This window comes from Miniopterus schreibersii (assembly GCF_964146895.1).
Source record: "Miniopterus schreibersii genome assembly, chromosome: 9".
Lineage (NCBI taxonomy): Eukaryota > Metazoa > Chordata > Mammalia > Chiroptera > Miniopteridae > Miniopterus > Miniopterus schreibersii.
In genome coordinates, this window is record NC_138118.1 from 21,813,275 (window position 1) to 21,828,714 (window position 15,440).

At 35.7% G+C, this 15,440-nt stretch overlaps 1 protein-coding gene across 2 annotated transcripts in view; it reads left to right on the forward strand.

Moving 5' to 3' along the window:
* Window positions 1–15,440, forward strand: part of AASS (aminoadipate-semialdehyde synthase) — a gene marked incomplete at its 5' end in the record, with an annotated part of 62,393 nt that overhangs the window by 6,677 nt on the left and 40,276 nt on the right. The window contains 3 exons of one of the 2 annotated variants that reach the window (XM_081146747.1): window positions 3,676–3,900; window positions 9,661–9,837; window positions 12,762–12,846. In XM_081146747.1, the coding sequence (XP_081002873.1) occupies window positions 3,691–3,900; window positions 9,661–9,837; window positions 12,762–12,846 (472 nt within the window). Of the gene's footprint in view, window positions 1–3,660; window positions 3,901–9,660; window positions 9,838–12,761; window positions 12,847–15,440 lie in introns of those variants that run through there. The other variant, XM_081146746.1, reaches the window with a different exon arrangement.

Below are 15,440 nucleotides of genomic sequence, written 5' to 3' on the forward strand. Positions count from 1 at the left end.
ATCTATCTATCTATCTATCTATCTATCTATCTATCATCTATCTATCTATCTATCTATCTATCTATCATCTATCTATCTATCTATCTATCTATCTATATCTATCTATCTATCTATCATCTATCATCTATCATCTATCATCTATCATCTATCTATCTTTCTCATGTGTACATTGCAAAGACATAATTTGTAAATTAAAACAAATTCTTAAGTTTTCCCTGAATTGAGAGATGGAAATAGAGGTATTGGTATCATATACTATGTTCTATTGCTAGAGTTCATCCACTGACTGTGCTCCTATCTCTGTGAATGTCTGTGCATTTAATTCACTATAATACTCCCATGACTTTCAGAGTCCTTTCAAACTCCTGATCAGTCCTAGGTAAGTAAAATGTGTACCTTAGTGCTCTACTAGTTTTATAAAAACATAGGGAAGAATATTTTAAATTTCATTTTTATGCTGTTTGAAACATTAGCCCTTTCTGTGTTGAAGGGAAGACTTTAGCAATTGTCAGGGGAAGGGTCTTAACTTCCCTCCCCTGATGAGGTGGCAATTCTCTTCCTCCCACTATTTCTCTCCTCCTCTTCCTCCTCCTTATTTTCCCCAGATCTTTCTTTTTCTTCTCCTCTTGCTTTTCCACATCCTCTTTGCTCATACTACTGGCTGTTATCAGCAGCTGGCACTGTCAAGTGGCAAGCCAGGGGTCTTCCTGCTTTGTTTTACTAAGGCATTGCTAAAAATAATTATGTTTACTTCCTGATCTTCTTGGAAGAACCTACAAAATCCAGGACAGAGATATCCAGAATAGCCCACCTGGGCATTTCCATGAAATACCAGATACCTGCAGTGCCCTACCTAAAAGCAATGAAGAAATCCTCACTGTTAGATCATTTGTGATGACCTTAGAATGAAATGAATGGTGGGCCTGGAAAGTTCTATGCTGAGACCAAGTTTCGGGTTCAAGCAATTACTAATACAGTAATACCTGCTATAATCAAATCTTTTTTTCCTAAGCTGCCAGAGACCTAAGTTTTACTTTGGCAGGGACTCAAGAAGGATTTTTGGTGGCACATGGGAAAGGGGTAGATAGAGGCAGCTCATGCTGGGGGGAGAACTGATCATTTATTAAAACGATTAAAGTTGATGCCACATGGATCTGATCTTTTTCTGAAACAAGCTGATGGCAGCAACAACATGTGTCAAATCTACATGGTGTGGATCTGCAGGCTTTGGGAAAGAAGAGAAAATCCAAATATTAACCTAGGAATCCTGCTTCTGCTTAAAAGCAACAGTTCTACTCAGTTGTTTCTTTACCTGTAAAATGGGGATAATAATAGTATCTACTTAATAAGATTTTTGCAAGGAGAAAATAAAATAATATCTTTAAGGTGCTCAGCTTGGTGCTTGGAATATTATATTAAACCAATGGTAGCCATGGTTATATTTGTTTAAAAACAAAGTTACAGGACTTGTGATTTGAGAATTGTCTACAAAAAGTGAAAGTGAAAGCAGCTTCCCAAATAAACTCCAGAGGGTCACATCTGCTGCTTTCTTTTCCTATTCACCATGGAAAGTCTGTCTTTGCAAATATCTATGTGTGTATTACATGTGTGCATGTGTCTGTGTCTCTCCTCTCACATTGCACCCCCAACTCCAGACAGAGGAGGTCGGAGAAGGAGGGATGACTGCTGAGGGAGGGGAGACTGTGATTATAAATCAAATTGGGAAGAGGGAGAGGCTCTATTATCTCAACATGTTTTCTCTTGTTTAATACCAAGGATTGCTACAAAGAGTAGAGGATGTGGTGTCCCTCTGTCACTTATGGTATATGAAATACAACTCCTGCTGGGAGGATGGGACCATTTCTGGGCTTATCTGTGTGTTCAAAAGAATTGCATGTCTTTGGAATTGATTTTATTTGAGAACATAGGGATTCAAGTTCCATGGAATGCTGTAGTTTTTTCTTTGGCTTGGGAGAGAATAAATACTGTGTTTTGGCTTGGGTTTGGGCTTAATGTTGTCTCTTTTTTTAAAAAAAAAACCTATGTAAATAAACCAAAATTTAGATAGAGTACATAACAGTCTTTTACTGAAAGGTTGATCATCGATTTTGGCCCTAACCATCTGCATGTTCACTTGCTGTTTGCAGCCCTTTCTGTTCATGGCCCTCTCCTTCCTAAAACCTTCTTAGTGGGACTCTGCTGTTTACTTTGTTCTTTTGGGTCTGTTGTGTTGTGAGTTGCCCTCTAAATTTTCTACCTCAGGTGGCAAGTATTTGTGTGCCCCAGGTTTGTACAAACATTCCCCATCTACCTGGTGGTGGGTCTGATTTAGAGGTTGCAGTCTAATATAACAGATATGTGTTCCATACAAATTTTGCTGAACGCTAGCAGGAATTGGTAGAATATTTCTGGAAGGTGTGAAATTGTGTAGTATTTTGATGCCAACCTTAAACATAAAAATCTAAGGTTTAGTGTCCAAATCCAGCAAATTATCATCCGAAATGACATTTGACTACCAAATGTATGTAACCATATGAAGACGAATGTTTGATATTTATGCTTTAAAAATTTATGTGAAATTTATAGTGAGGCTCTTGTAAACATTTTATGATTGAATTGACGAGTGGAATTTTGCAACTTGGAATAGCAGTTAGAAAGCTGGCTGAGACAGTTTTAGGTTTAATATATATGAGAGTGTGTCATGGAAAGGAAATCCTGGGAAAGGGAATAGTATGTTTAGAACAACAAAGGGGCCAGTGAGGGTGAGGCTCGGGTTCTTAGGTGAAGCAGCATGTTTGTTTTGCTTTCTTAAATTTCTAATCTGCCCAGGACCAATACTTTTATAAAATTCAATAACAATGAATTACTAGAAAAATGATCATGTGATATAAAGGTCTTTATCTGTACATATCTCCTCACCAACCAGTGAAAATGAAAAGCAGTTCACTGATGGCAGTAGGCTGCCCAACACTGAGTAGTACTTGTTAGAGAATGGCCAGAGATGAAACTTGAAAGGAGTTGGAGCTAGATTGCCAAGAATCTTGTACATGATTAAAGAATTCCAAACTTTAAACTCTCAAAATTGGCATAAATTATCTTCCTGTATTGCACTGCAGTTTAACTTGCTTAAAAGTTTTGTGCTGAATAGTTTGATAAAAAAATATATTTAAAAATCTGTTTCAGCTACACAGACATGGGTTAGTGTCTCAAAGTTGCTCTGTACTTTTTAAAATCCTCACCCAAGGATATATTTTTATTGATTTTGAGAGAGAGAGAGAGAGAGAGAGAGAGATATGTGAGAGAGAAACATCCACCAGTTGCCTCCTGTATGCACTCTGATGTGGGATGGAACCTGCAACCTAGGCATGTTCCCTGATGGGGGATCAAACCCTCAGCCTTTTGGTGCAAGGACAACGCATCAACCAACTGAGCCACAAAAGGCACTCTGTCCTTTTTTTATTTTTGGAAATAAATACCCTTGTTTGTGGAAATTTGGGTTTGTTTGGGTAAAGGAACACTTTGTATATCATCCAGGTTTCCCCTCCTGTTTTCTCTCTCTTGTATCTGCTATCATCTGAGCTGGCTGGCTTTTACAACAGATTTCTTAGGAGACCAGAACTGACCTGTGAGCCCGCCTACCTTTTGTTGTCCTGCGCTCTTATGATGTCTTTACAGTCACCAGGTTTCAAAATGCTGCGCATATATAGCACCAAACTGGGCAGGCTCGGACTCAGCCTCTCCAGGGGGCTTCACCACAAACCCGTGATGGCCCTGAGGCGGGAAGATGTGAACGCCTGGGAGAGGAGGGCACCTCTGGCTCCCCGGCATATCAAAGGGATCACCAACCTGGGATACAAGGTCTTAATACAGCCTTCCAATCGGCGAGCCATTCATGATAAGGTAAATGTTTCCAATTTTTTAAATATATGAGAATAAAATGACCCTGTAAATGGAAATTAAGGAGCATCTGAGTGAAAATAAAATGTTTGCTAGTGTCATTTGAATACCACATGGCAGTATTCCTTTACTTTGGTTATATTAAGATTGCTAGTGAGAATCCATACTCGAGTCCAGAATTCAACCAATAAGTATTATTTTCATTCCATTTCGTGCTTTCTCCAGCTGAGGGATAGAGTGATTGCTTTAAATTTTTTAAAAATAATTTTTTAGCTTTTTATTTTTTCAAGGCTTTTAAATTTTTTATTGAATTTATTGGGGTGACATTGATTAATAAAATTGTATAGGTTTCAGGTGTACAATTCTATGATACATCATCTGTATATTGTCACTATTTATCTCCCCTTTACTGTCTTCTACCTCCACCATCCCCTTTTCTTTCTGGTAATCACCATACTGTTGTGTGTGTCTATGAATTTTTTTGTTTTGTTTCATCCCTTCACCTTTTTCACCCAGCCTGCCAACCCCACTCCCTTCTAACAGCTGTCAGTCTGTTTTCTGTATCTATGAGTCTGTTTCTATTTTGTTTGTCAGTTTATTTTGTTCATTAGATTCCACATATGAGTGAAATCATATGGTATTTGTCTTTCTCTGACTGGCTTATTCACTTAGCATAATACTGTCCAAGTCAATCCATGAAGTTGCAAAAGGTAAGATTTTCCTCGTTTTTACAGCCCAGTAGTATTCCGTTGTGTAAATGTACGACAGTTTTTTTAGCCACTTATCTACTGATGGGCACTTAGGCTGCTTTCAAATCTTGGCTACTGTAATAACATTGCAATGAACATAGGGGTGCATATATTCTTTAGAATCAATGCTTTGGGTTTCTTCAGATATATTCCCACAAGTGGAATCACTGGGTCATAAGGCAGTTCCATTTTCAATATTTTGAGAAAACTCCATACTGTTTTCCATAGTGGCTGCACCAGTCTACATTCTCACCAACAGTGCAGGGGGTTCCCTTTTCTCTACATGTTGTTTGTTGATGGAGCCATTCTGACAGGTGAGAGGTGATACTTCGTTGTGGTTTTAATTTGCATCTCTCTGATGATTAGTGACGTTGAGCATTTTTTCATATGTCTATTGCCATCTGTATATCCTCTTTGGAGAAGTGCTATTCCGGTCCCTTGCCAATTTTTTAATTGGATTGCTTTTTTTTTGGTGTTGAGTTGTATAAGTTCTCTAGAAATTTTGTATATTAACCCCTTGTCATGTATCATTGGAAAATATTTTCTCTCATTCAATAGGTTGTCTTTTCATTTTGTCAATGGTTTCCTTTGCTGTTTTATATAATCTCTTTTGTTTATTTTTTCTTTTGATTCTGCTGTCTGTGGAGATATATCAGAAAAAAATATTGCTATGAGAAATGTCCAAGATTTTACTGCTTATATTTTCTTCTAGGATTTTTATGATTTTGAGTCTTACATTGAACTTTTAAATCCATTTTGAGTTTATTTTTGTGTATGGTGTAAGAAGGTGGTCTAATTTCTTTTTTTTTTTTTTGCACATATCTGTCCAATTTTCACAATACTATTTATTGAATAGACTGTTCTTTACCCTATTGTACGTTTTTGCCTCATTTGTCGAATATTAATTGATGTTCAATTGTGGGTTCACTTATAGATTCCCTATTCTTTTCTGTTGGTTTATATGTCTGTTTTTATGCCAGTACCATGCTGTTTTGTTTACAATGGCCTTGTAAATGGCGTTTGTTTACACTACCTTATATCAAGGTAGTGTGATTATTTGTTCTTCTTTCTCAACATTGCTGTAGCTATTTTGGGTCTTTTGTGGTTCCATATAAATTTTTGGGACACTTGTTCTAGTTTTCTGAAATACACCATTGGTATCTTGATAAGAATTGGGTTGACTTTGTAGATTGCTTTGGGTAGTATGAACATTTTAATGATGTTAATTCTTCCTGTCCGTAAACATGGTATATGCTTCCACTTACTTGTATCTTCTTCAATTTCTTTCTTCAGTGTGTTACAGTTTTCTGAATACAGGTCTTTTACCTCTTTGCTTAAATTTATTCCAAGGTAGAGGGATTGCTTTTAGAAGGAAATGATATTCTTTTTTCATTCTGTCCTTCATGGAGGATCCTGGTTCTGGCACTGGGAAGACAAGGCCAATAAGTCACTACTGTCTTTCTGTTCTAAGACTTGGCTACAGGAAATGCTTCATTGAGTAGACTTTGTTCATGGGAATTTGCCTTGCCAGCCATGGTGTGAAGCCCTTCACATTCATCATTCTCTTTACCCTTCACAATAATCTTACGATTATTGTTCTTTAATTTTAACTGACTCTTATTTTCATTTTAAAGATACACATATGCTTTTTGCCCTGAACCATTTGAAAGTATGTTCTTGACACTTTACTACTAAATGCTCAGTATGTATTTCAGTATCATTTTCCCGCCATAACCATCATCTCATTTTCACACCTAAGAAATTAATTGTTCCATAGTATCATCTCTCATAGTTCATTTCAAATCCCCCACTGTCCCAAATGTCTTTTATTTTAACTGAGGCTGAATTAAGGTTTCTCTCATTTATTGCTATGTCTCTTTAGTTCTTTTAATCTAAAAAGCAGACCCCCTCCCTTTTAATTTTGATTTTTGTCTGTTTCAATGACTGACTCTTTTTGAAAAGTCCACACCAGGTATGACTTGTAGAATGTTCCGTTCTGTTTTATACCTCGTGATAATTCAAGGCACATATAAATATTCCATAAATGATTTGTGTTCTTTCCATTGTATCTCATCAAAGACACAAAAAATCAGTCGTCACATGATGAGAAATGTGTGATCATTTGGCTGAGATGGTTACTACCAGATCTCTCCATTGCAAGAATACCTTTCTTCCTTTGTACTTACTAAGTCATCTGTGGGATGCTGTTTTAAGACCTGTGAATTTCCTGTTTCTCAACAACCTTTCAACTAGTGATGTTAGCATCCATTGATAATTTTTGCCTGAATCAATTTTGACATGGAGGCTTACAAGGCGAAGATATTCTGATTTTATCACTCTTGTATTTCTTGATATTCTTCTGTAGAAAAGAGATTATCCATAGTTACTACTTTTCTCTTGCTCTTTTGAGTATCATTATGAATGGGTACATAATGTCCTAATTATCTCAGATTTGAGAGAGTGAGAGTCCCCTTAATGGGGCTCCTATGTCATTGTCCAAATGAATCCTTTTTTTTTTTTTTTTTTAAAAACAAGAATCCTTTTATCTCTGAACCTTCTCGTTGCCTAAAACAGCAAATTGTCCTAGCCTCACATTGTGCTTTTTCTGCCCCACACCTGGAATCAGCCATTACATCAAGGGATCCTGATTTCTTTTAGTTTGTAGAAACCAAGATCTGGTATCTAGTGTTAGGTGTGCTTATGTTACTGTGATATTGTTGTTCTTAGTCCTTTTAGGGATAGAGCAAAGAAATACACAGGCAGAAAGACATACACAAATAAATTATATATATAATTAATTCTATATAATAATTGTATAGAATTAATTATATATAATTTAATCATGAGCTAATACCAATATTTCCAAATAAATTTAACATTGCAGGTTTTTCTTACCTTTAAATTTTTATATTTGCATTTGTTTCTCCAGCAGTGAAAATATTAATTTCTTATAACATGAATGCATGTTATTTTCTCTACCCCAAAATATACATAAAATAATTTTGGAATCATAACAATGCTAATATTACAATTAACAATAAATCTGTTAATGCTAAGAGAATAGACCTGTATAGTTCTCATCACAATAAAAAAATTCTGTAACTATGTATGTGGGCAGATGTTAACTAAACTTAGTATGGTGATCATTTTGCAGTATATACAAATACTGAATTATTATGTTGTACACTCAAAACTGATGTACTATTGTATGCCAATTAAATCTTAAAAATATGAAATGGAGTTTAATATTTCTTTGACTTTTTTTCTTTAAAATAGACCTCACAAGGAATATTCAGAATGCTATGTTTAAAAGTTACTTGAATTATTTTTTCTGTATGGTTGCATTGTCTATGTGATATCCAGTTGGATTAATTTTTTGTTTCAAATACATTTTATGTTTGCTTTTATATCCTTTTGATTTAATTTCATTTTTTTCAAATAACTTAAACATTTCTGAGTTTCAAAGATCGAAACTGTGTAAAAAAGTTGTAATGCAGAGAAGTCTTACTGTCATCTTAATCTTCCTACATTTATTGCCACTAATCCAGAGGCTACTATTTTCATTAGTTTCTGACCTATCATTCCTATGTTTCTTTTTGCAAAAATAAGCATGTGAGTGTGTGTGTGTGTTCTTAGTTCCACTTCAATCTTATACAGAAGATTGTGTACTATATATACCTTTTTGCACCTTGCTTTGTTTAGTCAATAACATATCCTGGAAGTCACTCCATGTTAGTTCATAGTGGTATAGTAATTACTCCATGGTTTATAGTGATGTATTTAACCAGTCTGCTAATAAGTGGACAAATAGATTGTTTTCAAAGGAACCAAGTATGAACCATATGTTCATTCTTGCACTATCTCTTCTATCCATTTTTACTTTCTTTTGAAGTAGATTCCTAACTAGATTTATCTTCATTTTATTCAGTTGCCAGTTTTGATGCTCTTTTAATTCTACTTTAATCATGCTACACCTTATTTAAAAATCTGAATTAACTGTCTAATGTCTCCTTGTACTAGCTATACAATCTCAGTTAACTATGTAAGTCTCAGGTTTTCCATTGATAAAATGGGGATAATAATTGTAACTACCTCATGGGAGTTTTATGAGAATTAAATAAAATAATCCATGGAAAGAACTTGGCAAAGCACAGAGTAATTTGTTAATAAATGTTGATTATTATTTTATTTTTATCCAATAAAGTTCATCTTTTCCATAACATTTAGTCTACTTTTCCAAATTGATTTATCCTTTATGCTCTAAATATTTTACTTTCCATATTTGTATATATTTCTTCAAAACCTCTTATGATATTGCCACCTCTTCAAATCCTACTCAACATTTTAGATTAATTAAAATGTTTCTACTTCCTTCATCATCTCACCTGGAGATTATCTTAGTATCCATCAATCTAATAATATCACTTAGATTCTGCGGATCATAATGTTCTTTGGAATTCAGCCTCATTCACTGTCCTCCTGACTTCTTTTTTACTGTATTTTGTGGGTTCATTTACAGGAGGGATTTACCTGGCTTCCTTTGTGTCTTACCATTCATCTCTAATACAGTCCCCTGTACAGAGTAGGGCAGTAATAAATAGTAATTAAACACAGAAAAGTAAATTTTGCAGATATGTCTTTCTTTAAAAAATGAACCTGAGTAATGAATTACTACTTAGCATTTAATGTTTCAGTGCATTGTTGGTATAAAATAATATATTTCACAATTGTATTTAAATCACATGTGCTAGTGGTTAGGATCAAACTGTTAGCTGCTCTTAAAATAGGAGTATGTGCTAAATTTTCTAACTTTTTTTTGCTATAAAAATCAAACATGTTAGATTGATCTTTAGCCAGCAAGTGAAAATATTAGTAGTTATTCTATTATTTGCTCTTATTCATACAGATTTTATTCCTTTTATTCCTATGCCTTTCATTGCTATACTTGTTTATTAAAGAAAATATGAATACAACAAATCAGGAGAATAACTTTTAACCAAAATTGCTTCCCCAGGAATATGTCAAAGCTGGCGGCATTCTTCAGGAGGATATTTCTGAAGCTTGTCTTATTTTGGGAGTTAAAAGACCCCCAGAGGATAAATTAATGTCCAAGAAGACTTATGCCTTCTTCTCCCACACAATAAAGGCCCAGGAGGCCAATATGGGCCTATTGGATGAGATTCTAAATCAGGTAATTGGTGATTCACACTCATAAATGTTAACAGAGAAAAGATATATATATATTTACTTTTAATTATCAAGTGGAGTTTAGTTTTTTTCAGAATCTAGGAAATATGTCATGTTATTCACCTTGGTAAGAAAGGTGATCTATGAGTTAGTGCTTGAATAGTTCTGCTGCTTAAAGCTCCTCTGTGGCTTGAGTTTGGAATTTGTTATAAGAGAAACCAAACATATAGTATTCCTTTTGTATTCTGAAATGGAAAGAATGATAGAAGTGGTCTCCCAAAACCATCCCCAATTTATAAGACCAGTTGGTCAGATATTAGCAAGGAGAATTTTTGAGCTGAAAAGAACCTCAGTTATATAATCCATCACCCTAATTTTTCAGATGAAGCCCAGAGAGGTGAAGTGGCTTGACTGAGGTTGCACAGCTCTGTAGTGCCAGAACTGGAGTGGAGACTATTTTTACCTTTATTAACATGAAAAGAGGGGGAACATTTTTGAGATATAAATACTATTGGAAAAACTATCAGCTATTTAAAATACAGAGTATTCATTCAACAAATATTTGCCAAGTGCCTACAATGTGTCTGACACTGTTCATTGCAATGACAATAAAATATCCCTGTCTTTTAGAGCTTACATTCTAGTGGGAGGAGACAGATGATAAATAAATGAGCTCTCATATGTCACTCAGTGATATGTGTGATGGAGATAAATAGAATGTAGAAGGAGAAAATCAGTGCTGGGCACTGGGGGAAATGACAATGCTAGTTTAAATATGATTTTCAGGGAGAACTTCATTGTGAAGTTGGCACTGAAGGAGTTGAAGGATCAAACTGTATTCATCTGGGAGTCTTCCAAGCAGAGAGAATAGTAATGCAGAGACTGCTGGTCTTTTGAGTGGAAGATGAGAGTAAATATTTTTTTAAGATGCCTGACTTATTCTTTCTGCTTTGTGGGAATGGGACGGGGGAGGGGGAGAACAAAACTGATAGAAGATTGTAAGTCTAGACCAGTCTAGATGCTAGGCTACAAATGGTGGTGGCTTCATGAGGGTGGTGGAGTTTGTGATACATGGACAGATCTTGGCTGTATTTCAGAAGTCTGATTCTACAGGATTCCCTGATGAAATGAATGTGGAATATGAGAGAAAGAGAAGAGACAGTGATGACTCCAAGATTTTGACCAAAGCACCTTGAAGGAGTTGCCATAGGTTGAGATGATGCTACTGTAAGAGGAGCAGGCTTGGGTGGAGGAACAGGAGTTAAGTTTAGGGCCTGTTGAGTTTAATTGGTCCATTAAACATTTAAGAGGAGATGCTGTGTGGGCTGTTGGACATGAATTTGTAGCTCAGGAGGGCAGATCCTCCGATACACATTTTGTGATTGTCAAAAACTAGATGGTATCTAAAGCTGTGAGAGTGGATGCGAGTAGGGAGTAAGTGTAGATAGAGAAGTCCAAAGCCTAAGTCCTGGGGTAAGGATGTTAGAGAATTAGAAACTAGAATGGCATCTGAGAATAGGTAGAGAACAGGAGAGTCCACAAACAGTAAAAGCAATGGAAGTATTTTATATAGGTGTATAGAACACATTCCTAATAATTTGAAATATGCTAGGCCCAAGCTGCAATTTGCAGTGTTTCTGAAGAATAAATTCAAAAAGTAATTAATTGAAGTAATATTATAAGAAGAATGTTTCACCTTAAACAGATAAACTCCTTAAAAAAGTACTTTAGATACTTTTTTTTTTTTTAGTTATATGAACTTTCGTTCATTACAAGTAAATTAATAAAAACAGATCCAGCAGGGCTGCTTTTTGGCAGCAGTCTGTAACCAATTATTTGGAGTTGAATGAACTGTAAACATTCTTACATTCGTACATGTGGTAAAATCATATGATCTTTGAGGAAATAAAATGACTATTTAAAACACTGCATAATTACAATGCGTCAATAGCTTTTAACCACAAATTAATAAGACATCCCCAAGAGAGAGAAGATTCCCAAGGAAAGAGGAAGACTGTGGTTTTAGTGAAGGAAAGGAAGTAAAAAGCAGGCAGACTGCTACTTTTTAAATGAAGCTTACTTGTGATGGGGAGAGAAAAAAGAGAGGAGAGAGAAAGGGGAAGAGAGACTGAGATAGAGGGAGAGGGAGAGAGAGAGAATGAATGAGATAGTTGAGTATATGGACTTGAGGGACTGGTGTTATTATTTTTAAGGTAGAAAGGACCTGTGTGAGTGTCACTTAGAATGGCTGAAGGGAAGGAGCAGTGTAGAGAGAAATAATGCAGGAAAGAGAAAAAGCTCAAGAATAATGGTCTTGGAGGACATGGAGAAAGCTAGAATCTAGCTCACAGGGCTTAGTCCTTTTTTTTTAAAATATATTTTTATTGATTTCAGAGAGAGAAAAGGAGAGGGAGATAGAAACATCAATGATGAGATAGTCATTGATTGAGCCCGCAACCCGGGCATGTGCCTGACAGGGAATCGAACCCCGATTGCCTTGATCCTAGGTAGATGCTCAACCACTGAGCCACACCTGACTGGGCGGGCTTAGTCTTAAGAGAGACTTGTTTTCTTTGAGACTAGAAGGAAGGTTGTGAGGAGAAATGGGGCTATAGATATATTTGTAGGTGCTGTGGGCTAAAATTTAAAGGAAATCATGACTTTCTTATTTTATTGACTATCTTCAAGGGACATTTAGCACCCGGCTAGGACCATTTTTTCATCTCTAACCATAAATCTATCATTGACCTGTGACCCCCAAATTTCTAAACATTTCAGGGTGCACCTTATGGTAATTTATGTTGGCAAGTCAAGATATATTTTATAAGAGGAAAAAATGTGAAATACTGACTTGCTCATATATGTGCTTTACTCATTGAAATTAAGCTTAATGGGTCTGGTTGAGAATTTTTTTTATTCTTTCTTCAGGAAATCAGACTTATTGATTATGAGAAAATGGTGGATCATAGAGGAATTCGAGTCGTTGCATTTGGACAGTGGGCTGGTGTGGCAGGTAGGTGAGCCGGGGCTTTTCCATCACCCATGTTCTAAATTCCACTGCAGAGTGGCTGTGTGTTTTCTTTTTTGTGTGGCAAGGGGATAGAAGTGTTCATTTCCACCAATAAAAATAAACACGAGGGTGCATCTGAGGGTGATGACTATCAGGGGACTAGAATAAGAAAGTAAATCATTAAAATATATTTATTACAAAAATTAAAAAGGAAAAGAAGGCAGGCAGAAGGATAGCACCTATAGATAGGCACTGACTTTCTTGGTGTTCTAGGGTGACCCATGACAGACGACCACCAGAGTTTGTGTTTGAATTTTGGAGCCTTTATTAGTTGGCCAGCAGCTACAGTTGCGGCGTCTCACCCATGTAAGCGCCGAACTGCAGCCCTGACCCTCAGTTCTTCTCTCACTTTATGCTCAGTAACCACAAAGGCACTGCAGTAAAGGAGTTTCCAATAATTTGTCAGGCTGTCAGATTTTGGTACAGGAAAAAGGGGGGACCTTTAGCAACACAAAAGGAACGATTTAAACACAATGTCTTACAATGAGTAATGGGGTTATGCTTGGCGGGAGTGTGACTGGTTTGTTCTTTCTATGGGAACTCAAGGGGGGGGTGGTGATTATTGGGCTAGTTTGTCGGGCCTTGTCCTGTACAGTAGGGATCTTGTTCTACCTGTACTGTTAGTTCCTTAGGTATATTCTTCTGGCCATGGTGGCCAGAACATTGGTAGTTCTGTTTGGAAGACTAGAAGGAAAGATCAGTTTGGTGACGAGAAACTGGGGACTAGAAGAAAGGGACATAGAGAAAAAAGGTACAGGACAGGAGCAATAGAGGAGCAATCTAGAAAGGACAGAAGCTGGAGTTTGGGGAAAAACTCTACCTGATTTTTTGTCCCAGTTAGTACTTTGAACCTCGTTTAGTTGAGAAACACCATACAGTATAACTCTGTATCAGATTAGACTACCTGAAGGTCTATAGTTGTCAAAACAAGTAGACAGAAATTTGCAGGGATATAGGACACTAAAACACTATCATCCACCTTGATATAATTGACAGTTATTGAGCACTCTGCCCAATAACTGCAAAATACACATTCTTTTCAAGTCATTTGGAACATTCACCCAGATGATCCATATGCTGGGCCACAAAACAATTCTTAATGAAATTAAAGGGTTTGAAATCAGAGTATGTGCTCTAACTCTAATAAAACCAACTTAGAAATTATAATAGAAAGACATCTAGAAATTTTCCAAATATTTGAAAGATAAACATTGTATTTTTGGGTAACCCATTCAAGAGTCAAGAAGAAGTCACAGGACAAATTAGAAAATATTTTTAATTGAATAAAAGTTTAAAACACAGCATACCAAAATTTTCGGGATGTGGATATAGTGGTGCTTAGAAGGCAATTTATAGCATTTAATGCTTTTATTAGAAAAGAAGAAAGTTCTCAAGTTAATGATCTAAACTTCCATCTTAAGGTAGAAAGTGAACAAGAAATTAAACCCAAAACAAATAAAAGGGAGGGCATAATAAAGGTAAGAGGGAATATCAACAAAATCAAAACAGGAAAACAATAAAGAACATCAATGAAATAAAAAACTGATTCTATTAAAAAAACCAATAAAATTAATGAACCTTTAGTTAGACTGATGAAAAAAGACACTATTTATCAATATTAGGAATCCAAGAAGGGTTACACTATATATCTTGCAAATGTTAAAGGAAAAGAGAATATAATGAATAGGCCAAGAAATTTGACAATGGCAATAAAATAGACAAATTCTTAAAAGAAACAAATTACCAAAACCAACTCAAAGAGAAATGAAAAACTTGAATATCAATGTACAAAATAAGTTCCATGCATAGACACTTAAGAAAAATGAATTATCTTTTTGTTGAGATTTATTTATAGTATCTTCATTCATAATAGGCTAGAAACAATCCAAATGTCCATCAGCAGAGGAATGGATAAATTGTGGTATATCCATAAAATGGAAAACTCAGCAATAAAGAGAAGCAAACTACTGATACACACAAAGTATGTATGAATATAAAAAAACATTAAGCTGAGTGAAAGCAGACACACAAAAAAGAGTATATGCTTATAATGTCATTTATAAGAAACTGTAGAAGAAACTAATTTATACAGACAGAAATAAGATCAGTAGTTATTTGTGGCCAAAGGTTGGGGAGGATTGACTGGGGTGATGGAAATATTCTGTACCTTGATTATGTTAGTGGTAATGTGGGTGTATACATTTGTTGATGTGTTTTATTGTGTATAAATTATCCCTTTAAAAATTGATTTCAGAAAGAAAATTTTGTAGGGATCTGGACAGGAAAAGTATGTTTCTATAAAGAGGAAGAGAATGGATGCTGAGGCCTTTGCTACAGGCATGCTGGGTTTTTGCTTTTTGCAGGACTTCCAAACTGAGAAAAGGTGGATGGTTAGGTCTTTAAATAAAAGATCTGCATTAGAGATACAGAATTGGGGTCATCTGTATACAGAGAGTATTTAAATTTAGGGCTGAATGAACTTATCTAAGGAAAAAAATGAGAGATTGAAGAGAACAGGGCCTGGGACAGAATCCTGA